Source organism: Sceloporus occidentalis, unplaced genomic scaffold, assembly GCF_023333645.1.
Source record: "Sceloporus occidentalis isolate IW3139 unplaced genomic scaffold, rSceOcc1.0.p SCAF_27, whole genome shotgun sequence".
Lineage (NCBI taxonomy): Eukaryota > Metazoa > Chordata > Lepidosauria > Squamata > Phrynosomatidae > Sceloporus > Sceloporus occidentalis.
The window spans coordinates 13,781,951-13,809,881 of NW_028317007.1; the positions used below are offsets into that span (position 1 = coordinate 13,781,951).

The 27,931-nt window shown below is 38.9% G+C and overlaps 1 protein-coding gene across 1 annotated transcript in view; it reads left to right on the forward strand.

Moving 5' to 3' along the window:
- Nucleotides 1-27,931, forward strand: part of LOC149299958 (phospholipid-transporting ATPase IH-like) — a gene marked incomplete at its 3' end in the record, with an annotated part of 135,717 nt that overhangs the window by 86,114 nt on the left and 21,672 nt on the right. The window contains exons 32-33 of the mRNA XM_089485952.1: nucleotides 769-814; nucleotides 1,102-1,241. Coding sequence (XP_089342078.1) covers nucleotides 769-814; nucleotides 1,102-1,241 — 186 coding nt within the window. The remainder of the gene's footprint in view (nucleotides 1-768; nucleotides 815-1,101; nucleotides 1,242-27,931) is intronic.

Genomic DNA, 27,931 nt, shown 5'->3' on the forward strand with positions numbered 1-27,931 from the left:
GTGAAGTGAAAGTGTCTAGGAATAACAGAAGCTCAGCCACAAAGTGGTAGGCCACGCAAAGTCACAGAGCGGGGCCTCCAAATGCTGAAGCACATAGCACATAAAAAATGACACCTGTCCTCTTTAGCATCACTCAATACAGATTTCCAAACTGCCTCTAGAAGCAACATCGACATAAGCATGGTACATTGGGTTTCCATGGCCAAGTTGCTGGTCATAGATCACTAGATGAATTGGAATACCGGTCGTGAGCCAGGCCTCAGTGCCTCAGTGCCTGACCACACCATTGCTCTTTTGGCAGAATGGACATGAAGTCCCAAAATCTGAGATTGGAATACGGAACGCTTTTTTTCTCTCCATCCTGATTCACTTTTATGCATTGTTGGTAGATCAATCCTTTATGTCCTTTCACAAATGAGGTGTATGTTTAGATGAAAGACTAACACTTCATAGTATTATAGTTTTGAAGTTGCAGTTCAAAAATGTTTTCCAATATGAGTGCGTTTGATATGAATAAAGGGTTTTTCATTGAATTGCTAATGACCATCCACTTTGCTACATAGCCAAGAATTGTTAACATCAGCTTTTAAAGTTCCAAACGATTAAAGAAAGTGGCTTTCCACAATTTAAAGGGCCCTTTCTTAGAGAACCCTCCCACCTGTCCACTCCCGTTCCTGATACTCCTGGTACCCTCAAGAAAATACACAATCCATTTAAAAAATAACAAAAAAAACATTGTTTGATATTACAATTAATATTGTTTTCCAGAGGGAGAAAATCAACCACAGCTACCTGCTGACCTGCGCAACGAAAGGTTAGTATTTTATCATTGCTCAGCTTAATTTCATTATATTAATTCAAAATACTATTAACTAAATAACTGATCATGTACTACATTTTCTTACTCCCTTTTACTAGAAGCATTCTAATAACTAGCCAATAGCCCATTGTTGTATGCATTGTCATTTTCTAACCATAAAGAATGTAACTGCTACTTTGTATTATGGTCACAAGTTTTTAGGGTTCAATGTGGCCCTTTGTTGCCTACACAGGTGCAGCCCTTTTATTCATGACTGAGTGTTGGAGACTCTTCCTGTGCAGGGAATTTGGGAATAGCAGTTGTTTAGCAACCCAGAGATCATCCAGTCACAATGACATTGAAGAGAATGATCACCAGGTGGAGGTGTCTGATGTCATTCAGCTTGTCCCTGATGACCAACCTGAGCTGGAGATAGAAGCTGGTAAACAAATGAGTTTTTTGTTCCATCATCTTTCACTACATTTGCAGTTTTACCATTTAAAGAATATCATTACAAAGCAGCATGCCGATCCTTTCCCTAACACTTAGTTTCTTATTCAAGTCTAGTGTAAATGTATATTTTCATATATATCTTTTATGGTAGCAGTAATGCAGCGGTAACCCAGACGGTCTTCAAAGACATGTTTCTGTACAGGATTATTGTAGCATAATGCTATTCTTTCACGCTTACAGGTGTAGAAATGGGCCTAATAAAATACCCCGGGGGTCTTCTTCTCAGTACTACAAAGTTTTGAGGGATGGTTTTTATATCCATACATAAATGGAAAAAAACCCAAGAGATTGAGAGAAATGAGGTGCAACATTATGGGTGAGCAGAGACATAGTAGAAACATGAAAAGGGCTCTGTGTAAAGAAAATTGTGAAACTGTAATGTAAAAAAAGTCCTGGTGAATAGCCACATAAATGGAATTGTACTAATCATATAATTTGATCCAGCGTTAAAATACACATTAGGAAAGAACACATGTAAGCAGGTAAAGATAAAACCAAAATCTTAATATCACCTATATCACTTTTTTAATTGGTATAAACAAAAACTGAAATGCTACTTAAAACTAAAAATGTCACGTCACCTGTGTCAGACCATAATACTGGCATAATATTTCATTTAAAAAAGTCACAGTTTGAGAATGAATAATAACAAATATGCATTTCTGTTCTTGTGCATAAAACTTGTTTTGGCAGCTTTTTACACTGTACGAGTGCGAAAAATCTAGCAAGTAGACACAAAAATACCACCTCCCTTTATAAATAACCCCCATGTTATTTATAGCACTTTCTATGTGATCTCCTTAACCTTATCCATATGCTTTGGAAAAATATTAACAACACACATTGTAAAGATATACGCAAAGAGCCGATTGAACTGTAGCAATTCCCTTCAAGCACTATTAATGATATCATTAAATTCTACTAGCAAACAGTCATAAACATTGAAAAATACCATTAGAGCAGGTGTAGTACAACTAAATTTCAGGTATATGTTTGACAAGTGTGCTTAATATGTATTGCAGAACAAATTAAATGAAAGACATATAAAGTTTACATGCTGCACGGTAGTCTTTGTCAAGTACAACCAAGCATTTTTTCTCTAAATACATGAGCATATATTTTAACAGTTTGGGCCAAACATTACCTGTTTCTCAAAAAACCAACCACATACACTGACATGCACACACTAACATACCCACACACACACACACACACAAGAGGACACACACACTAACATATTCATACACGTACACATACTCACCCAGGCACTCACACTAACACAAACGGACACACACACACAGTTACCACACTCACATGCATATATACATATATACAGTATAAACACTAAATATTTATAAATATATGAATGAACTATAGTGCCCTTGTTATCAACAAGGTGAATTTCGAATCTAGTCAGTTCAAGACAGTTTCTTTAGGTGAAAGTGTCTGTTATTGGTTTGATTGAGCTTATTAAGGTTCCAAGCATTCATACACACCATGTAAACTGAACACAAAACATCAACAGTTTAACCAAGTACATGAAGTAATATAATTTACCGTATGTACTGTCGATACTAAAACGGTATACCTGAAACAGACAGAGTTTAATCCACGGAATGCAAAGAAGCTACAGTAATCACATCCTACAGTGGAAAACATGTAACTGTTCCAGGGGTGCAGAAATAGTGCAAACAGGGAAAAGAAAAAATGTCGGTGCGCTAAGCTAGTCTCAGGCTCAAATAATACAAATGTATAATATGAGGCCTACCAAACAGTGTGAGCATGCTGCAAATACAGTGTGTTGGCTGTACAATGTATACAAAAAACAAAATACTGTCTGCGCTTCTCACCCTAATAAAGTTGGCAACAAATATATAAACATAATATAAATGAGAGGTTTTGGTTATATGAATTGGCCAAAGCATAATTAAGCTCACCCGCCACGTCAAGGCACACTCTCAATAGGGTGAGAACCTACTCTCACCTCCTACATAGTGGGCACACAAAGCAGTTTATACTGCTACCAAAACCAGATTAATGTGTTGGGGGAGGTGCAATTAAACCTCCTCCCATTTAACCCCTGGACAGCAAGCTGCAACCAGACTGATGAGGAGCCAACAACCTCAAATATGTGCAAACAGGGAAAAGAAAAAATGTCGGTGCGCTAAGCTAGTCTCAGGCTCAAATAATACAAATGTATAATATGAGGCCTACCAAACAGTGTGAGCATGCTGCAAATACAGTGTGTTGGCTGTACAATGTATACAAAAAACAAAAAAAAAAAAAAAAAAAAAAAAAAAAAAAAATACTGTCTGCGCTTCTCACCCTAATAAAGTTGGCAACAAATATATAAACATAATATAAATGAGAGGTTTTGGTTATATGAATTGGCCAAAGCATAATTAAGCTCACCCGCCACGTCAAGGCACACTCTCAATAGGGTGAGAACCTACTCTCACCTCCTACATAGTGGGCACACAAAGCAGTTTATACTGCTACCAAAACCAGATTAATGTGTTGGGGGAGGTGCAATTAAACCTCCTCCCATTTAACCCCTGGACAGCAAGCTGCAACCAGACTGATGAGGAGCCAACAACCTCAAATATGTGCAAACAGGGAAAAGAAAAAATGTCGGTGCGCTAAGCTAGTCTCAGGCTCAAATAATACAAATGTATAATATGAGGCCTACCAAACAGTGTGAGCATGCTGCAAATACAGTGTGTTGGCTGTACAATGTATACAAAAAACAAAATACTGTCTGCGCTTCTCACCCTAATAAAGTTGGCAACAAATATATAAACATAATATAAATGAGAGGTTTTGGTTATATGAATTGGCCAAAGCATAATTAAGCTCACCCGCCACGTCAAGGCACACTCTCAATAGGGTGAGAACCTACTCTCACCTCCTACATAGTGGGCACACAAAGCAGTTTATACTGCTACCAAAACCAGATTAATGTGTTGGGGGAGGTGCAATTAAACCTCCTCCCATTTAACCCCTGGACAGCAAGCTGCAACCAGACTGATGAGGAGCCAACAACCTCAAATATGTGCAAACAGGGAAAAGAAAAAATGTCGGTGCGCTAAGCTAGTCTCAGGCTCAAATAATACAAATGTATAATATGAGGCCTACCAAACAGTGTGAGCATGCTGCAAATACAGTGTGTTGGCTGTACAATGTATACAAAAAACAAAATACTGTCTGCGCTTCTCACCCTAATAAAGTTGGCAACAAATATATAAACATAATATAAATGAGAGGTTTTGGTTATATGAATTGGCCAAAGCATAATTAAGCTCACCCGCCACGTCAAGGCACACTCTCAATAGGGTGAGAACCTACTCTCACCTCCTACATAGTGGGCACACAAAGCAGTTTATACTGCTACCAAAACCAGATTAATGTGTTGGGGGAGGTGCAATTAAACCTCCTCCCATTTAACCCCTGGACAGCAAGCTGCAACCAGACTGATGAGGAGCCAACAACCTCAAATATGTGCAAACAGGGAAAAGAAAAAATGTCGGTGCGCTAAGCTAGTCTCAGGCTCAAATAATACAAATGTATAATATGAGGCCTACCAAACAGTGTGAGCATGCTGCAAATACAGTGTGTTGGCTGTACAATGTGTACAAAAAACAAAATACTGTCTGCGCTTCTCACCCTAATAAAGTTGGCAACAAATATATAAACATAATATAAATGAGAGGTTTTGGTTATATGAATTGGCCAAAGCATAATTAAGCTCACCCGCCACGTCAAGGCACACTCTCAATAGGGTGAGAACCTACTCTCACCTCCTACATAGTGGGCACACAAAGCAGTTTATACTGCTACCAAAACCAGATTAATGTGTTGGGGGAGGTGCAATTAAACCTCCTCCCATTTAACCCCTGGACAGCAAGCTGCAACCAGACTGATGAGGAGCCAACAACCTCAAATATGTGCAAACAGGGAAAAGAAAAAATGTCGGTGCGCTAAGCTAGTCTCAGGCTCAAATAATACAAATGTATAATATGAGGCCTACCAAACAGTGTGAGCATGCTGCAAATACAGTGTGTTGGCTGTACAATGTATACAAAAAACAAAATACTGTCTGCGCTTCTCACCCTAATAAAGTTGGCAACAAATATATAAACATAATATAAATGAGAGGTTTTGGTTATATGAATTGGCCAAAGCATAATTAAGCTCACCCGCCACGTCAAGGCACACTCTCAATAGGGTGAGAACCTACTCTCACCTCCTACATAGTGGGCACACAAAGCAGTTTATACTGCTACCAAAACCAGATTAATGTGTTGGGGGAGGTGCAATTAAACCTCCTCCCATTTAACCCCTGGACAGCAAGCTGCAACCAGACTGATGAGGAGCCAACAACCTCAAATATGTGCAAACAGGGAAAAGAAAAAATGTCGGTGCGCTAAGCTAGTCTCAGGCTCAAATAATACAAATGTATAATATGAGGCCTACCAAACAGTGTGAGCATGCTGCAAATACAGTGTGTTGGCTGTACAATGTATACAAAAAACAAAATACTGTCTGCGCTTCTCACCCTAATAAAGTTGGCAACAAATATATAAACATAATATAAATGAGAGGTTTTGGTTATATGAATTGGCCAAAGCATAATTAAGCTCACCCGCCACGTCAAGGCACACTCTCAATAGGGTGAGAACCTACTCTCACCTCCTACATAGTGGGCACACAAAGCAGTTTATACTGCTACCAAAACCAGATTAATGTGTTGGGGGAGGTGCAATTAAACCTCCTCCCATTTAACCCCTGGACAGCAAGCTGCAACCAGACTGATGAGGAGCCAACAACCTCAAATATGTGCAAACAGGGAAAAGAAAAAATGTCGGTGCGCTAAGCTAGTCTCAGGCTCAAATAATACAAATGTATAATATGAGGCCTACCAAACAGTGTGAGCATGCTGCAAATACAGTGTGTTGGCTGTACAATGTATACAAAAAACAAAATACTGTCTGCGCTTCTCACCCTAATAAAGTTGGCAACAAATATATAAACATAATATAAATGAGAGGTTTTGGTTATATGAATTGGCCAAAGCATAATTAAGCTCACCCGCCACGTCAAGGCACACTCTCAATAGGGTGAGAACCTACTCTCACCTCCTACATAGTGGGCACACAAAGCAGTTTATACTGCTACCAAAACCAGATTAATGTGTTGGGGGAGGTGCAATTAAACCTCCTCCCATTTAACCCCTGGACAGCAAGCTGCAACCAGACTGATGAGGAGCCAACAACCTCAAATATGTGCAAACAGGGAAAAGAAAAAATGTCGGTGCGCTAAGCTAGTCTCAGGCTCAAATAATACAAATGTATAATATGAGGCCTACCAAACAGTGTGAGCATGCTGCAAATACAGTGTGTTGGCTGTACAATGTATACAAAAAACAAAATACTGTCTGCGCTTCTCACCCTAATAAAGTTGGCAACAAATATATAAACATAATATAAATGAGAGGTTTTGGTTATATGAATTGGCCAAAGCATAATTAAGCTCACCCGCCACGTCAAGGCACACTCTCAATAGGGTGAGAACCTACTCTCACCTCCTACATAGTGGGCACACAAAGCAGTTTATACTGCTACCAAAACCAGATTAATGTGTTGGGGGAGGTGCAATTAAACCTCCTCCCATTTAACCCCTGGACAGCAAGCTGCAACCAGACTGATGAGGAGCCAACAACCTCAAATATGTGCAAACAGGGAAAAGAAAAAATGTCGGTGCGCTAAGCTAGTCTCAGGCTCAAATAATACAAATGTATAATATGAGGCCTACCAAACAGTGTGAGCATGCTGCAAATACAGTGTGTTGGCTGTACAATGTATACAAAAAACAAAATACTGTCTGCGCTTCTCACCCTAATAAAGTTGGCAACAAATATATAAACATAATATAAATGAGAGGTTTTGGTTATATGAATTGGCCAAAGCATAATTAAGCTCACCCGCCACGTCAAGGCACACTCTCAATAGGGTGAGAACCTACTCTCACCTCCTACATAGTGGGCACACAAAGCAGTTTATACTGCTACCAAAACCAGATTAATGTGTTGGGGGAGGTGCAATTAAACCTCCTCCCATTTAACCCCTGGACAGCAAGCTGCAACCAGACTGATGAGGAGCCAACAACCTCAAATATGTGCAAACAGGGAAAAGAAAAAATGTCGGTGCGCTAAGCTAGTCTCAGGCTCAAATAATACAAATGTATAATATGAGGCCTACCAAACAGTGTGAGCATGCTGCAAATACAGTGTGTTGGCTGTACAATGTATACAAAAAACAAAATACTGTCTGCGCTTCTCACCCTAATAAAGTTGGCAACAAATATATAAACATAATATAAATGAGAGGTTTTGGTTATATGAATTGGCCAAAGCATAATTAAGCTCACCCGCCACGTCAAGGCACACTCTCAATAGGGTGAGAACCTACTCTCACCTCCTACATAGTGGGCACACAAAGCAGTTTATACTGCTACCAAAACCAGATTAATGTGTTGGGGGAGGTGCAATTAAACCTCCTCCCATTTAACCCCTGGACAGCAAGCTGCAACCAGACTGATGAGGAGCCAACAACCTCAAATATGTGCAAACAGGGAAAAGAAAAAATGTCGGTGCGCTAAGCTAGTCTCAGGCTCAAATAATACAAATGTATAATATGAGGCCTACCAAACAGTGTGAGCATGCTGCAAATACAGTGTGTTGGCTGTACAATGTATACAAAAAACAAAATACTGTCTGCGCTTCTCACCCTAATAAAGTTGGCAACAAATATATAAACATAATATAAATGAGAGGTTTTGGTTATATGAATTGGCCAAAGCATAATTAAGCTCACCCGCCACGTCAAGGCACACTCTCAATAGGGTGAGAACCTACTCTCACCTCCTACATAGTGGGCACACAAAGCAGTTTATACTGCTACCAAAACCAGATTAATGTGTTGGGGGAGGTGCAATTAAACCTCCTCCCATTTAACCCCTGGACAGCAAGCTGCAACCAGACTGATGAGGAGCCAACAACCTCAAATATGTGCAAACAGGGAAAAGAAAAAATGTCGGTGCGCTAAGCTAGTCTCAGGCTCAAATAATACAAATGTATAATATGAGGCCTACCAAACAGTGTGAGCATGCTGCAAATACAGTGTGTTGGCTGTACAATGTATACAAAAAACAAAATACTGTCTGCGCTTCTCACCCTAATAAAGTTGGCAACAAATATATAAACATAATATAAATGAGAGGTTTTGGTTATATGAATTGGCCAAAGCATAATTAAGCTCACCCGCCACGTCAAGGCACACTCTCAATAGGGTGAGAACCTACTCTCACCTCCTACATAGTGGGCACACAAAGCAGTTTATACTGCTACCAAAACCAGATTAATGTGTTGGGGGAGGTGCAATTAAACCTCCTCCCATTTAACCCCTGGACAGCAAGCTGCAACCAGACTGATGAGGAGCCAACAACCTCAAATATGTGCAAACAGGGAAAAGAAAAAATGTCGGTGCGCTAAGCTAGTCTCAGGCTCAAATAATACAAATGTATAATATGAGGCCTACCAAACAGTGTGAGCATGCTGCAAATACAGTGTGTTGGCTGTACAATGTATACAAAAAACAAAATACTGTCTGCAGAAATAGTGCCCTTGCAGCAAGACTAATATCCGAAGCAAGATGGTTCGAGTACTGCTACTTTTATTTAACACTTTCTGTATAAACCACAAACCTGGATTAATTTGGCATAGTGGACTCTAGGAACCAATGCCTTGTCCATATGCGGTGGCATCGCAAGGACCCCTATCACAGATTGCTAAATGCTGAAAGTTTATTTTTAATCTAAAACCATTTGTAGAAAAATATTTCTGACCTTATAACGTTTATCTTTTTTTTTCCCTTGATTGTTCTAAATATACTTTTACCCACAAGTCATTTCCTGAGGGAAGCCCAAAGAGTTCACAATATCTTAAGTGTTCTGAGTTGGAGGAAAGCAGTGATGTCACTAGATATCACAGTGCACTTCCTGTTAGACCAGGAAGTATTTGTGCTTAAAATAGCAATCTTTTATTTTTCAAAACAAGGCATATTTGTGTAATTGAAGTATTTTTTGAAGTATCTTTTGAGAAGACATGGAAAAGATATCAAATTCCCATGCAAAATGTTCTCTTTTGTTCCTAAGGCACCAGTAGGTGCTGCAGCTTTCACGTCAGAACACCTTTATAGAAACAGGAACGCGAAGCCCAACAAGAGTCTGCGTCCCAATTCACTATAAAGCCCCCAAAGTCACCCAAGTCTTCCAATTAGTCTGTGGACTCATGGAACATCTGGCACGTTAAATAAGTAAATGAGGTCTACCACTAATGACAATAATACAGTACATAGTGGTGTCCTAAAACATTTAGCTCACATGTTTCAACTCCAATAATATTTGCCTAATAAAAGGATGCCAGATTTGGGGAAAAAACATTTTCGTTTGTGCCTCCAACAGTTTATTTTTTTATTTTGCTGCCAGAAAGAGATATACATGCAGAACACTAAACACAACAGTCCAGTATTTTAATCATATAAGCCATATGTTGTACAGTATGTTAATCTTATAAACTAGATGTATTTGATAGGTATATCTATAATATGTTCTATTGTGTTGCACTGGTTAGTGTTGCATTGTAAGTCTGTTTTCTGAGAATTCTTTGAATACATTGTTGATGAACATATTTCTGATTTGTAAACTAAATTTGTTGGTAAAATTGAGTTACATTTACAACTTACAGTCTGACCGAGGCTCCAGCTTCCTGTCTTACGCTACACTATAAATTATGCGGATTCCATTTTTCATTATTCTGGCCCCTTCCTCCTGTTTTGTTGACCTCCGGACTTCCTTTAGGAAAGTCAGTAAATGGGAAATAGATGGTCATCTTTCGTTATTGGCTGTGCAAAAATGTGTCCACACCTTGGCAATGTTAATGTGATCTCTATATGTACAGAGACAAAGCGTAACCTCTTCAGTACCAGTATGTCGGTTCAACCATTATTCCCCTGTAACTAGTGTACCCATGTAAACTATATATTGTTTTTTTCAAGGAGAGACAGAGCTTTCTTTTGATACTTTAGTTACATGATTAACTGAACATTTAGTATGAATAGTTTAGAGAAAAATAGAAAAAAACCCCAATTTTTTCATATAAAATTAGTTAAATTTACAGAAAATATACCCTCGAAACTTAGGTAAATACCTTAGTTATATACAGTCATGGCCAAAAGTTTTGAGAATGACACGAGTATTGGTATTTTGCTTCAGTGTTCTTAGATATTTATGTCAGATGTTACTATGGTATACAGAAGTATAATTACAAGGATTGCATAAGTGTCAAAGTTTTTTATTGACAATTACATTGTTTATGCAAAGAGTCAATATTTGCAGTGTGGATCCCTCTTTTTCAAGACCTCTGCCATCCACCCTGGCATGCTGTCAATTAACTTCTGGGCCACATCCTGACTGATGGTGGAAAATACTTGCATAATCAATGCTTGAAGTTTGTCGAAATTTGTGGGTTTTTTGAGGATTGATCACCAGTTCTCAATGGGATTAAGGTCTGGTGAGTTTCCTGGCCATGGACCCAAAATATCAATGTTTTGTTCCCGAGCCACTTAGTTATCACTTTTGCCTTATGGCAAGGTGCTTCATCATGCTGGAAAATGCATTGTTCTCCACCAAACTGTGCTTGGATGGTTGGGAGAAGTTGCTCTTGAAGGATATGTTGGTACCATCCTTTATTCATGGCTGTGTTCAAAATTGTAAGTGAGCCCACTCCCCTGGCTAAGAAGCAACCCCAGACATGAATGGTCTCAGGGTGCTTTACTGTTGGCTTGACACAGGACTGATGGTAGAGCTCACCTTGTCTTCTCCGGATAAATGTTTTTCCAGATGCCCCAAATAATCAGAAATGGGATTCATCAGTGAACATGACTTTACCCCAGTCCTCAGCAGTCCAATCCCTGTAGCTGTTGCAGCATATCAGTCTGTTGCTGCCCTTCTTGACACCAGGCCATCCTCCAAAAGTCTTTGCCTCACTGTGCGTGCAAATGCACTCACACCCGCCTGCTGCCATTCCTGAGCAAGCTCTGCACTGGTGGTGCCATGATCTGGCAGCTGAATCAACTTTAGGGGATGGTCCTGGCACTTGCTGGACTTTCTTGGGCACCCTGACGCATTCTTCACAACAATTGAACCTCTCTGCTTGAAGTTCTTGATGATCCGATAAATAGTTGATTTAGATGCAATCTAACTAGCAGCAATATCCTTGCCTGTGAAGACCTTTTTGTGCAAAGCAATGATGACAGCACACGTTTCCTTGCAGGTAACCATGGTTAACAGAGGAAGAACAATGTTGTCAAGCATCACCCTCCTTTTAAAGCTTCCAGTTTGTTATTCTAACTCAACCAGCATAACAGAGCGATCTCCAGCCTTGTCCACGTCAACACTCTCACCAGGGCTGAATGCAGTGGAAATGTTTTTGTGGAGTTAAGTTCATTTTCAAGCCAAAGAGGGACTTGGCAATTGATTGCAATTCATCTGATCACTCTTCATAACATTCTAGAGTATATGCAAATTGCCATCATCTAAACTGAGGCAGCAGACCTTGTGAAAATTAATATTTGTGTCATTCTCAAAACTTTTGGCCACAACTGTTGAATTCCCATACTTTCCCAGCAGATACAGGGCACATATTAGCAGTAGTCTACCCAAAAAGGAAAAAGCAGGTCCCTCATTTACCAAGTGAGTCAACGCAGCCAGGGGGATCTAGGTGACTGTCCTTCCCTTCATATATCCTGAAGGACACTTTACACCATACCTAGACTGATTTGTGGGGTATACTGCCTGAAATGCAGTCTGCCCTTGAAAAGAGCAAGGGACTCATCAATGCAGGCATTCTGCTCAAGGATGTACATTTCAGGAAATTTATCACAAAAGAAATTGATAATGGGCCTTAATTTATACAGTCGATCAAATTGTGGGTCACCTCTAAGGAGGGATTGGGTATTATGATTAAAGTGAAGGAATCTTAGAAGATCCAAAACATTATACATTTAGTTAACATTTACAGTGAATTGTATTGTTTTCAATTACATATGGTTGCCCACAAGAAAGGATTCATTAGTGCCTTGGATGAGTAATCACACACTGTCACCATTAATACATTTATGAGAGTTCACACAGAGTTAAACCACACATGGGCCTGTTCACTTGGCTACATGTATTCATTTGAGACATTACATAATTTTAAGTATAATGTGAAAGCTGTACAACCCTTATTACATAATACTTGCCGAGTGACCTAAAATGCTTATCGTCAATCTATATACAGTCTCTAATTTTAACTTTAAGACCAAAAATGAAACACAGTTTGTACGATATGTTATTAATTTATATGGAAAGTTTTCCTAGACCTCAATTTATTTGTTAACACAGATAACTTTAGTTGTACAGATTAAGTCCACGGGATAAACCAGGATTTCTGTGGATGGAGATTTGTGTTTAGGGCATCATGCATTCTGTTTTATTTGCTGCATTTAATATTCTGAAATATAGTGCTCTTTGCTTTTGCTTGAAGTCTGAGCGGAAAACAGCCTATTAAATAAATCAGTTATTGGTAAAACCGCTTTTTTTGAACCGTTTGCAGCCATCCGAATTTTAGAGGTTGAGCTACACCCGTATTTGGTTGTTAGCTTCACCACTCTCTATTAAACGTTTAAATTTGTTCGCTTTTGTTGTCTGTTGTCTACAAATATGTATGACAGTTGCAAAAATGTCACAGACTTCTGTTATAAAGCCCCTAATAGATCAGGTGTAGAATTCACCAACTGTTACACTCAGCGGTTGCAGCTGTCCTTGTTTCTAGACCTGTACATTTAAGCCAACACAGAATGTTGGTGAAAGATGTTTCCAGGACAATTGCATGAATCCTGACACAAGCTTGTCCCTTCTGGCATTATCTTACGCAGCCCTACATTCTTATCTGTGCACCGCACTCTGCTTCTCTATACTGCACCAGTGCCCTAGATTCGTTATTTTATTGTTCATTTGGATTCCTTTTTTACCCCCCTCTCTGTGAACATTCCGTGCGACTGTGCCATACTGTGCATAATTTCGTTTCCTTGGAGATCAACGCATGGAGAGCGAAGTGCATTAGAATGGACCAGAGCATGCATACAAACAGGGTTTAGATCAGACAAGGGGCTTTCTCTGTACCCTTACTTTTGCCAGAATGCAGAACTGCTTTCGAAGTGTTCCAGAAAGCTAACCCAAAGTTTTAGGGTTGGCAAATCTATCTGATTTTCTTTGGTGCTTGTAGTTTTTTGAAGATAAAAAATAAATCACTGAGGTAAGTGCCTTTTCACTCTATATGCTTTGTTTCTACTACTTTATATATATATATTGTTAATGACCAAGTTCTACACAAGCCATTTGGATGTGACTTCACAAATAATGTGCAGCACAGCTATACAGGTCAAAAATTGCAAATCTGTTTTGGTAAAGCGCTCTCGAGAGCTTTTGGTTCTGAGGGTCTCTATGTTCTAATCATGTACTGAGTTCCGTGACCTCTTTATGTATTATTTATCATGCAACAACCTTGGTATTTTGTCATGATCACACATACAAACGTTGTAGCAGGTTACTTATTTTTGGTAAACAATATATTATTTAGTTTGTGATCCGTAATTTGTATTGATTATGATCTACATGTTTTAAAGTCTTTATACTTGCTATAAAGGAAATATTTTGAAGACTTGTGTAACTTTGTAACACAGACATCAGCATCTCTAAGTAAAATTAGTGTTAGCGAACAGTTTGTGTGTTGGCAAAGTGGGTTCCCCAGACTGGTACACCTGAACAACAATAATAAGCAGTTGTTCCCTTTAATCACTTTGCCTAGCTCTTTCATGGTTTCATGTTAGTAAATGCCTCTTCCTTGTTCATTTCAGAGAGCTAAAACAAATTGTACATTTTAAGAACTCTTATAAATCCAGACATTTAGCTGATCTATCACCAGATGGCAGCAGTACAACAGAAATTACAGAAACCTATTTATAGTGAGCAACAGGCCCCTGTGATGTTAATAGTTGAATGCGTGTGTGTAGTCGGAAGACACCTGTTAAAAAACACATATGTAAAAATGCAACAAAGTCAGGGGCCAGCCTAAAGGCCAAGTGTATGCTATTTAATATTATATTACTCTTATTAGTGGAATTTGGTTGCTTTAAAAAAAAATCGCTGAAAATAATACAAAATTTTAAATGTCTAATGTGAAATGTTTTTTTTTGTGTGTGATAAGCATACCTGGGAACTCTCCAGGTTGTGCCCGGAGACTCCGGGAGAAGCGCTGCTTCTCCAGGTCTCCGGGTCACTGCGAACAATCTCTGGGTTGCAGGAGCGTTGTTGAGGGATGCCCCACTGCCTGCTTGCTTCCCCTCCTACCACCGATGTCAGCGGGACCACCAACATCCCGAAAAGGGAGGTCTGTAGGTAGCTGAAGCTTGAATTTTCCTAGTTATAGTGAAAGGTCAATTTAAACTTCAATACTGTGGCTCCTTTCTGAATGTTTGGTAGGTCTTGCTTTCTATTGAATTCAATATTCAATAGAATTGAATTCAATATTGTGGGTTGGGGAGGTACAAGTATTGTGCTGCCATGCTGAGAGAGAAAATTGCCTTAAACGGGCAAATAAAATAAAGTATTTTAGTAAGCTGACTAAATACATAAAAATACACAAATTAAATAGGCACATAAATATAATAAATTTAAAATATATAAATTTATAAATATATAAATTTTCTTTCCTAGTCTTGGTGGTACTGTTCATTTATTTGTGGAAAATCTTGCAAATGCTGCCCAATGACCGGCTTGCTGTCTGCAATCGTCTGTGTTCCTGCTGGATATGCACGATGTGTGGTTCAGTAGGCAAGATTGACTTGTAACGCTTCATTGGTCATGCCTCGCATATCTAAGCTCACACCAGGTTAACTGTAAAACCATGGCAAACTGGGATTTTATAAAGCAGGTTGTCACATTGAAGGCAAAGGTCTGCTTCTCGAGTTTTGGAGATGAAAGGAGGCTAGCTGTCATGTAGGAAACTAGCCTAATCCTTCCCTGGGACTTCATTTTAACAAATGCATTATGTATGTGCAACTTCAAAATTAACACCGTAAAGACAGTACATATGCTACGTCCTGGTTTGTTTTGCCTCTCCTACAGCTAATTATGCCCCTCAAGCAGTTAAGCCCACCATTGTTTACGGCAAGCCCCACTTTCTTGCAAAGCCACTCCCTCACTATAAATTTTATATACCATATTTGGCAGAGCTAGGGGATATCTGGCCCCATTGGCTCACAGGGATTTTAATCTTTTTATCTAGCTCTTGGAGTTAAATGAGCTATATAACAGTAGAAAATGTAACTTGGGGGTACATACATTAGTACATGTATTATGACCTGTGGGATGACAGGCAGGATACCTTACAGAAAACTCAGGGGCCAAATGGACAACCAGCTGGATTAGAGTGCTTTAGGGGATATGAGCATACTCAGACTCCAGCTACCCGGAGCCTCCAGTACGGATAGGAGGTCCTGCCAATGTCAGTGGGCAGTCCTGCCACCATCGTGGGACACACAATATTTTATTAAATGGGGAAGTGGGCGTGAGCAGGACGTTGCTTCCACGATCCAGAGTTTCCCTTTAGTGACTCGGAGCCCCTCAAGAAGCAGTAGTTTAGCTGGAGTCTCCGGGCAAAACAAGACAAGTTCCCAGGTATAGATATGAGGCCTTTCTATGTTTAGTTTTCTTGACTTTTATGCAGCTTTTGTTCTGGTGGACACAAGTGAACCATTTGCTTTACTATTGTGGGATTACAGTGGGTTGGTTTTGGTAGTCTGTATAATAATATGTTTTGGGTCACTATATTTCTATGCTGAAAAACTTTGCCAGAGGCAAATTAGTAAAATAAGGCAGACCTAAACGCACAGTACCATCAGAAGACCAGGTTATGACACATCATTATGTAATTAAACATCGGCATCCACAATTAAAGTTAGCTGAATCATGAATGCACTACCCGAGTGAGCAAAAGACAACTGGCAAAGTGTGGCAAAAACTTCTTCATTGAAAAAAAAAATCTGAACATTTAGTGTGAGCCGAACAAACAACATTTAGCAAAACTTCACAGTGGAATGCTGGAAAAATGTACTGTTTACTGTTGAATCAAAAGTGCATGTTAGAAGATGGCCGCATTAGAGCCCTGCGTAATATCATGGCGCTATATAAAACAATAATGAGAGGCTAAAACTAGACAATTAAATATGGTGCAGAAAATATTCAGGTGTGGGGATGCTTTGCATATTCTAAAGTTGTTGACTTACACAAGATCAACAACACTTTGATGAAAGAGAATTACCACTCTACAGAGACATGCCATCTCTAGATTAAAGATTTGTGGAAGATTATTTTTCAGTAGGACGGCAATCCTAAACACACAGCAAAGATGTGCCAGGCATATTTAAAGTCTAAGAACTGTCAAAGAGTGGACGTTGGCAAGGTGTTCACACCGTAATGACCAGACCTTCACCCCATTTAGGAATATTAGGCAAAACACACTGTGACATCTCTAGGGGTTCTCTGTGATGATGTAACTGATTCCTGTAATAATGTGGACTGTAAAATTGTGCACAAACTTGTAGAATCGATGCCAGACAGAGTTAAAGCTGGCATTAAGATAACTATTGAGATTTTTGTTATTTTCAGTATGTACTAAAATCTTTTTTTTTTTACTTTTATTAGTGAAAAATTTTGGGGTTTTTTTAGATATATTGTATATTTTTTTTCCGAAAATGTTAAAATAAAAGCAAATCGTAGTGGACTTTTAGATTATTGCATATATACAAGCATATGATACTAATAAAATACCAGATTTAGGTATCACTGTTAGATTAAAAGCACAGCTAATTATTTATGTACATAGAGTCCGCTGATACTCCTTTTACAACAATACTAGAAATCGCTCTTAATTCGCTCTTATATTCTTATAATTATTGATTAATGATGTACAGACGTCCCACACATGCAAATAATAAATAAAGCTAATGCTTACGTAATCAATATATATGTCCTTGCTCAAGCACTAGGAAGGTCAAATATTCAAATTACATTTTTTTAAAATAGCAGGCCTGGAGGACCAGACCAAAATCACAAAGAAACGATAGTTTATATTTATTTTCTTGTCTTTATTATTAATATTATAAGTGTAATTATTATTTTGCGTGCAAATAGTCTCTGTAACTGCTGCACACGATATGAATAGAAATGTTTTGGGTACAGTAATGCAGAAAGATGCTGTATTTCTAGTGCAAAAAATATTCAGAGATCGCCTTTTTGTGACCCAAGGTGATTAAAACTCAGAACTCCAATCTCCAATCACAAGCATGTTGCCTCTGCTTTACAGTGGGGAGCGGTAGAGAGAGTGTGTGTTCTCACTTACACCTCCTTTTGTGCTAAGGACCTAGAGCTAATTGTCATGCAGTGCTGTGGAGCTCTGCTGTAGTCTGCTCCAGTGATAGAGGGAAGAAAACCTTTTCTGATGCTTTCTTGAAACATAAGAGAATGAAAGAGACGTATATAAATATATTATAAATGAAGATACACAGAAATGGCCTTAGAAGAGCTTATGCGGAGATTAGATGCGGTTTCCCAAAATACTGGTAGGAGGAGCTGCTGCACTTGAATGTCCTTTTTGTTGCTGTAGTAAATGCTGGGCTTTTCAAGGTATTTGTATATGTGTTTATGATAGATTTTATGCCTAATTTACATAGCTTTATTGGGTTAAACCTGTGTTTTTTGTTTCCTTTTATTACCGACTAGTTAAAACATGTACAATTTATTCCCTTAATATATGTTACCTGCTCAGTGTTCTGTACAAAAATGTACAATTTTAGAATGCTAACACTAACAATATTAATGTTGATTGAAAATACATTAAACCTGTTTTTGGCTCATCTTCAAGGTCACGTTCATGGTTTTCTTATATAGCACTTCAGGAAGAATAGTGAGAACGAAGAGAGGCTATCATGCCAAGTCATGTATTTCTCAGCTTTCAGATAATGAATGGGTTAATCTGCTCAATATACACTGCATCTCTGTTATCACACAACAAATTTCACACATTCATGCATTAGGCTAATTATATAAACATTTAATGTAAATTACAAAATCCTGCAGGAGGGTAAAGACTTGACCATGTGCTGCATGAGTCTTATACATGTCACATGTAATGTGTGAAGCCCACGGTACATGGTGTGTGGGGGATGTAATACAGGCTACATCCCTCCGTTTGAATTCCAAGTACCATAGGGAAGGACGGTGACAAAGACGATGTGTCATTGACTGTAAAATGTGAATGTGACTAAGTGGATATGGGTTGATTTTCATGTCTGAACCCAAAATGGCAATATGCATCACTCGATCAAATGTTTGTAAAGGCATAGCTTGTGTGTGTGATGGAAATCACTTTATGTGTTTAATGCTCTGAGAACATATTTTCAAAAATCTTGACTGAACAGCATGTTCTGTGCAAATACAAAGATGCAGTAAATATGTACTGGAAACTTTGATTTAAAAGAGGTTTCAGACATGATTAGCTTTTTGGCCTTCTGGATGGGAATGGGATGGGTTTATTCCTGACTTGTGGAAATAAGTAGACCATTAATTTGGGTTGACATTTGGGTAATAGTGTTATCAAAGTGTCCCTAAAGCCAGGCTAAACAGCTTTAAAAATGTTAAAGTTGTACCTAATCCCTGGTTCCCTATGGAAAATCACACTTCTTGGATGATATTGTACTTGTTTGTTTTTAGTGAAGGAACACCAGTCAACAGCAGATTTCTTTTTTCCGTGATAAATACATTTTTAAAAAGCTTGGCTTGAAGTTACTGGTATAGTAAAGTCCCACAGTAAACTGAAATGGCCACAACGACATATGTGACTATTTTGGTTTCTACCCCTTTCAATATCTTAAGTAGCAGGTCAACCATGCCGTGCTTGCGCACAGTTTTCCGAGGTTAAAGTTGACATGCAGATTGCCAAGATCCCCCTTTCTGAAAACTTTCTCGTGTAACTGCACCCATTTGTAAACTCCCCCCCCTCTACAAATATTTCTAATGCACAGCCCTCAGGTACTAAAAGGGTTAAACATGAAACAGCTAACTGTTGTCAGTTACATAGTTATATTTGTCATCACTTATCTTTGGATGATATTGTTGGGTACCCAATGATACCATATACATTCATGGACTAATTTGTATCCTCCCTAAACACACCTCTCGTGTTGCACGCACATTATAAAGGTGAATGCACAAAACTATTATGATTAATATAAATTGTAGAAGTGAAAACAGAAAATGTTCCAAATGTTTTTTTGTTAATATCTGAAAGGGAAACTGCTGAGGTTTGTGTATATTTAGCATGTTTTTATCAAAACCCAGTATCGTTTTTTTGTATTGTTCAACTGGTATTTTTGAGATTTAATTAAAAAGAGGCTGTTTTACCCCAGGGAAGCTGAGAACTATGTTATAAATTGGCATAACTATCATAATAATGAAGTTTCCTTTTCTGTAGTTTTTGTCTTTAATCCACCCTTACCTAGGCTACCAGAGACAATTAACTGTATTATATTATATTTATTTATCCCACCATGGCAGGGCTGTTACTTTAGGCCCATATTCATCAACATAAACCTGAAGCAATTGTACAATAAAATGCTAAATTTATAATAATCACCATAGCGATCTTTTCATTAATCCTGATTTACTACGACCCATCATTTTTGTTATTATGGTCCTTCAAATTAAAAATAACAATGTCTGCTGTCTTTTATATAAGTACAATAATCTGTTCTAACATTTAAATTCACTTCCTGTCAACTAACAGGATCAGCCAGTAAGAAGCTTCTTTAGTAGTCATGTGCTACAGTCAGTAAGAGGAAGCTGATTCTGATTCTAAGGGACTAGCAAGGCCTAGATTTACAGTATCTATTCTACCACTGCATATGTACAGTTATTTTTACATGGCTACCATATAATTATTTATGTTTAGACATAACAAGCCTAAAAGCAATAGGGACAGGCAGGGCTAGGTAGCTACATGGGACAGGCAGGGCTAGGTAAGTAAGTTTTTTTAGGTGAATGTTGGCAGGCTAAAGGAATGTTCTTGAAGGTGCAACGCATGCAAGTATGCTGACCTTTCATTGGTCAGTTACCTGTTAGTGTCCTCATGAGGGATCAGTTGGCGGGAAAAATTAGCAAAAGAGCTTTTTAAATTGGCAGCTGAGCTTACCTTTTAAGCGTTGTCTGTCACCGGCGATGATCTGAGCAGTGGGCAGAGACAGGTCATGGTTACAGGAGAGAAGACCATCGCGTTCACAATAAACAGAAAAATAAAGGTCATGAGGATAGGAGGAGGACCCCCTGAGGTCATTTAATAACCGTATGCCAGCATTTTGCATTTATGCAAGTATCCTCGAGAAAAATGAGCTGATTTGTGCAGCTGACCTTTTTAACATGTGGATTCAGTGTTTAAAGCTTAAAGTCACACTATGACAAGAAATTTAGATAACAATTTGCAGTTAGAGGTCCCAGAGATATGGGAATAAGCAATATAGCATGGTTTTACCTCAACAGAAAGTAGGAATTTGTTAAGCATATAATGATTCCCAATATAAAACTGTAAATTTGAGCATGAATGTGCAAATTGCACAGGAACTCGCTCTGGTTTTTATTTGCTTCCAAGGAATGCAACAAGGGAGTTGCCATTCCCATTTACAGTTTTCTCATTCCGTTCTCACCCACTAACACCTCCAGGTAGGTATCCCCAATTTTGACACCTAAAATGTTGGGAGTACATGACAAATCCCTCAGATGTTACCAAATTACAAGTTTATTTTCATTGTGTGACATTTTGAGTATTTTCTCAAAACGCACTACACGATTACTTTTGCTAAACTGTGTCACCAAAATTTTGTGGACATCCCCCTTAATTGTTGAGTGTCCGGTGAATGAAATCAAGCACATAGGTTCCTTACATTAACCCTATCAAACACCTTTGGAACTGACGTTGGTGGCTGTTCCCGCTGACCTCATAGGACACACCCCTATTTTTAAGGAAAATGGGCGGGCAGTGGGGCATATGAAGACCCTGCTCTCTGACTCCAGAGGATTCAGGTGTTGAACCGGAGAAGCAGTGCTTCACCCGGAGATCTTCAGGTTGAACCCGGAGAGTTCCCAGAAATGGATATACAGTTGGGCTCAAAAGTCTGCATACCCTGGGAGAAATTGTGAAATGTTGGCATTGATTTAGAAAATATGACTGACCATGCAAAAAAAACCTGTCTTTTATTTCAGGCTAGTGATCATATGAAGCCATTTATTATCACATAGTTGTTTGGCTCCTTTTCAAATCATAATGATAACAGATATCACCTAAATGGCTCTGATCAAAAGTTTACATACCACTGAATGTTTGGCCTTGTTACAGACACACAAGGCGACACACAGGTTAAAATGGCTATTAAAGGTTAATTTCCCACACCTGTAGCTTTTTAAATTATAATTAGTGTCTGTGTATAAATAATCAATGAGTTTGTTAGCTCTCACGTGGATGCACTGAGCTGCCTCGATACTGAGCCATGCGGAGCAGAAAAAACTGTCAAAAGACCTGCGTAACAAGGTAATGGAACTTCATATAGATGGAAAAATATTATAAAAAGATATCCAAAGCCTTGAAAATGACAGTCAGTACTGTTCAATTGATTCTTCGGGATACAAAGAAAATCCCACAGGCAACCTCGGGAGAAATACAGGTAGCTCTAGAAAAAGATGTACAATATGACGATACTTGAGGTGCATGGTCAAGTTGCCAGAAAAAAACCTTTACTACGCCAATGTCACAAAAAGCCTGGTTACAAAAAGCCTGATAACACCTTGACACACCTCACAGCTTTTGGCACACTGTAATATAGAGTGATGAGACCAAAGGGCTATGTTTCTAGAGGGGTCAACAAAACCTATAGTGAAAAGAATACCATTCCCACTGTGAACCATGGTGGTCGCTCACTGATGTTTTAGGGGGGTGTGAGATCTAAATGCACAGATAATCTTGTAAAAACTGATGGCAAGATGAATGCAGCATGTTATCAGAAAATACTGGGAGACAATTGGCATTCTTCCATACAAAAGCTGAGCATGGGACACTCTTGGACTTTCAAGCACAACAATGACCCTAAGCACAAGGCCAAGTTGACCCTCCACTGGTTACAGCAGTGGCCATCACAGTCTCCTGACCTTAATATCATCGAGCCACTCTGGGGAAATCTGAAACATGTGGTTCATGCAAGACGACCAAAGACTTTGCATGACCTGGACAATACCGCTTGCAAGAATTTGGTGGCTTTATAGACAACTATTGCATAAGACTGCACACTGTCATTGAATCTAATGTGTCACGGTGTAAGGTAGAAGAGGTGGACCGACAATGCAGATAGGCACTTGATCTTCACCCAAACAATAGTTCTTACCCAGGGGATGAGCCCCTGAGATCAAACAATCACTGGGACACGGTAGGCTCCACTGAGAGAAGGGTCAAGGGACGGTCTGAGGTCAAGGGCAATAGAAGGCAGCGTGGTCAAACAAATCCGAGGTCAGGGCTGGCAGAAAAGGTTCGATAACGATAAACAGTCCGAGTTCGTAGGCAGGCAGAGAAGAATCGTGGTCGGTAACAGGCAGAGATCGGTACACAAGGCAAATATCAAACGACACTTTTTGTGTGACGTCCTGTTTTGGCAAACCGGCCACTTCTCAGAGGGGTGACCACTATTCCAAGTTTTTTAGATAAGACATTGCTGGAGTACCAAAACCTTAGAAATGGCTTTGTAACCCTTTCCAGATTGATAGATGACTTTGTTTCTCATGTATTCTTGAAAGAGTAAGCATGCCTGGGTGCATCTAGTGAAATTAAACCCAATTATCAATTACCGTATTTGCTCGATTATAAGACGAGGTTTTTTCAGAGCAAATGCTCTGAAAAATACCCCTCGTCTTATAATCGGGGTCGTCTTATAATCAGACCTCAAAGTCTGACTATGAGACGACTAAGATCCAGATCCCCCACAGCTGCAGGGGATCTGGATCCTCCTGTCTCAACCCCCCCCCCGCCCCACTTACCGGTACTTCAGAGTCCCCGGTGTGCAGCCGGAAGGAGGTGTGGCTAGATCTTCTAGCACCGGCACGGGGAACTCTGATCTCTGACAGCCGGGGAATGTCTGCGCGATGCACGCAGACAACCCCCGCTGCTAGCCACGCCTCCTTCCAGCTGCAGCGTGAGTCTACACGCTGCCCCAGCTACATGACAGGAGACTCAGAAGTACCGGTAAGTGGGGCGGGGGGGGGAGTGTTAAATGGGGGGCATAAGGCATTTCTAGAGGCAGGGTGTTCTGTGAAATGCCTTTTAACCCCCTTAATGCCACTCTGCCTCCTGAAATGCCTTAAACCTCCCTATATGCCACTCTTGCCCATAATATGCCTTTTAACCCTCTAAGTGCCAGAGTGGCATATAGGGTTTAAAGGCATATCATGGGGCACAGTGGCATTTAGAGGGTTAAAAGGCATATCATGGGGCACAGTGGCATATAGGGGGTATAAGGCATTTCTGGGGCAGATGTGCATAACTGGGGGGCAGGTTGAAAAATAGAAGGAAATAAAACCAAAATATTTTTTTATTAAAAAAATAGTTTAAATGAATTAACATTTACTGGTAAAACTTTTTTCCTATAGGGTCGTCTTATATTCAGGCTTTTTCTTTTTTTCCTAAATTAATATTAAGATTTGGGGAGTCGTCTTATAATCAGGGTCGTCTTATAATCGAGCAAATACGGTACATTTGGTTAATAGGTTGATTTAGCAACTAAGAGGGTAATTACTTTTTCACATTGGACCAGGTAGGGTTGGATAGCTTTTTCCCTTCTATACATAAAAAAACATCATTTAAAAACTGTATTTTGTAGTTATCTTTGTCTAATACATCTGAAACAGTTTAGTGTGACAAATATGCAACAAATAGAAGAAAATTGGGGGGATATATTTTTTCACAGCACTGTAAATGTACACAAAATGTAGCTGGAGAGAAAAAGCTGTAATGTCTGAGGTGACCCCAGAAGGCCCTGTACAGTAACCACATTCCAGCACGTTGATGTAACGACTGCGGAGATAAACATGCCATTTATATTATAGGATAGTAAAACATTTGGATTTAATGTACTATTGTAGTATGCTGGTACCTTTCTGACTGAGAATAAATCATTATATGTTTTCCTTATTACAGTGTATAACCATACTTTATAATCTCATCTAGGGTTTAAAGCAAAGATCTTCCTGAACTTGATTAAGATAGAGCTTTGAATTCTAACACACTCTCCATATCTTTACAGTAATGAAGGGACATCTGTGATGAGTTGGCTCTGTGTAATGTATAGTTCAATGGGTTCAGAAAATCTCTATGTATCTATGGATTATACAGGGGCAGGCAAACTTTCCTTGCATGAGTAGCCCGCAGGGGTGGCTTTTTAAAATGTATAATGAAGTTGGCAAGTTAAAACCACAGCTCTCAACCAACTTTCAAATTTGTTCTAAAGAGATCATCTTAACATAGTTACACGGAATATGTTGTAACAAGCAGAGTGCCTGGTTTGGTTCAACCTATGTGCTCCCCAGACCCCAAGCTATGTGCTCCCAACAGTCAAAGGATTCCCCTGAGAGAAAATACCATCTGCTATTGCTTTGGGGTTGAAATTCAATAAAGTGATTTAAATAGAAATCAAATCAACAACCCAAAACCGAGTGCAGTTAATTCAATTTTAATGTGGACTATAACTTAATAAACACTGTTAAGAGTTCGGGCATTAAGGATGAAGAAATGCATGAAATATGTTGTATAACATATTAATGGAGTGGCAGAGGGTCAGCAGTAATATGCAAAATTACAGTCAATTGGTTAAATGCTAGAAGTGGAAGCCATAAATAGTAATTTTACATATTTTGCAAACTTAGTGATGAAAGTCATGTGATATTACTGCATAGATTCCATGCTCAGACAAGAAAGAAAAAGTTGGCACTTAAGCAAAATTTCAGTACCCTCAACCAAGGAAAAGCCCTACAGTCAAAAACATTCTTGCTTTGCCACAGAAATCATTCCTCCTCTGATTTTTTTTCCATACACACAAACATACACATGCTTACTTAACCCTCTCCTTCTGGAGAATAGGTATTTTCATGGAAATAAATACTCTGTATTGCAAAGAAACTATAACCGTGCTGTATTTCTATTCTCTATTTCTATTCTCTCCTCTAAAGGGTTAATCACATAAGTATTTTTTTTAAAGAAACCATATCGATAGAGATAAACTAAATCATTTACTATGAAAAAATATAAAAAAATAAGAAAATTGTGGGAAAAAAATTCATTCATAGTCAAAGCAGGTGAAAAAATATAGATGTATTTAGGTATTTATCCTGATTTCGGAAACACCTCATATGTCATATGAAAAATTGGCACCTGTATAGCCACCTTTTTACATTTCTTTTTTATTTATGCTTGTTTGTACCATGAATATATACAGTAAATACTTTTTCACAGCACTGTAAATTACTTAACCCTCCGTCCTCAAGAAAGCAAGTGGCTGATGACTTTTCCTATTTTCTCTTAAATGCAATAAACTACTATTCTGTGAAGTTTACGCATGCATATGTATTCAAGGATTTAGGATATTTTGTGAGTGTGTTTTATGGCCATAGCAATGTTCTAATCATATTGTGAAAGCGTATGTAAAAGCTTTTTTCCACCCTTTACTAATGTGATAAACAGGTCTATGTCTGTGACACTCTCACCGGGGAAATAGAGTCCTTCAAGGATTAGGCAGATGACCTCCAGAGAGAAATGTCAGTTACCGGGTTTACCTCATTGGCGCTAATTGTTGATATCAAGTGGTTTTTATTAATATCTCTACCGGACATGGCTGTAAACGTAAATGTAAGGTTGTTCTTGGCAATTAATTCAGATACCGCCCCCCTTTGTCTTCTTTCCTAAAACAAACCATGGCAATATTAGCACACTTCCCTGTGATGTTTAGGAAAGCAGAGGTTTCCCTCCCTCCCTTCCTTCCAGGCTTTAGCTGTTTTCTTGAAGTTCCCTGGGAATTTCTTCCATGAAGCTGTTTTTTTTTTTCCGCGAGACAGTCTTGCAAAATACATCTTGGGTTCTGTTAGCAGAAGAATTTCATTCTTTAATGACTTAAGCCAGCCCATCTGTTTATCTCTCATATGTGTCCCTCCTGCTTTAAGTTTTGCCATCATTTGGATCGTGTCTTGTGATTTGGCATCTGCAGCACAGTGCATGACCCACAGTGAAAGGACTTGATCTTTGTGTGATTGAAGAAGACATTGATGAAAATACTGTGAGTATTGGGGAACATTCCGCTTTCTGTGAAGAGATTGATGGATTCAGATGAATGCTAAAGAGGTCACCTTAGAGCCACAGAGTATCCTCAAGTTCATCAAGAAACGAGAAACACCAACACTTTTAAACTCATAGAAGAATGTAAGACTGACTACAGCACCGAGAATGTGACACCAAGTTCATGCTGCTAACAGGGTTTTATTACTGTTTTTTTCTTGTTTATTTCGTTGGTTGTATTCGAATTATAAACATCTGAAAAATCACTTTGTCATCCTGTTAAAGCGACACTTCAGATGTCATTTTGTGGTCATCTCCCAAAGGAATTATAAACTCCATTCATGTTATATGGTCTGGAAATTTTACGCTGAAAAGCTGTTAATGACTTAATGCTCTGCATTTACGGTTGGGACAAAGCTTAACTTCCATTTAACATCCCTCCCTGTGTCAACCACAGCATACGTGTGTAATGTCTGTAACTTTGAGAGAACAGCACGAGGAACATGGGAGCAGGTTCTCTTCAAGGGTCACTCATGCTCTACGCAGTGCTTCATCCTCAGTGCTCCGGTCACTGCCAAGGAAAGGCCGGAGGAAAAACTCTCATCGAACATATTCTGGTGAGCTAGCTCACTTTTACTTTTTACACCAACGGTTTTGGATAGGTTCATTTGATAAAATGTAATTTGTGTTTTGATTTAATGACACTTAGAACTAGGGTTATCTTGTAGCTAGTACTTTAACTGTAGACACTAAGAAATTGGGCCAGTCTTAAGTGTATACACATTATAGTATTGTTAGTATTTGTGCGAAGAAAGGTTAGCAACCCAGCTTCCAGAGGCAGTCTTGTACTTGATAAACAAAAGTTTCTGTCTTTTATTCTTTTAGAATATTCTATTTAGAATATATATTTTTTAAATTCTCATTTACATTTGATCTACATGTTTATCCGTCTACTAGGTTATTTAATTAATCTATAAAATATTACAGCATAGTGTAGATCAGTGTTTCTTAGAGACTACAATGTTATGGTGGGTGATGCAGCCACA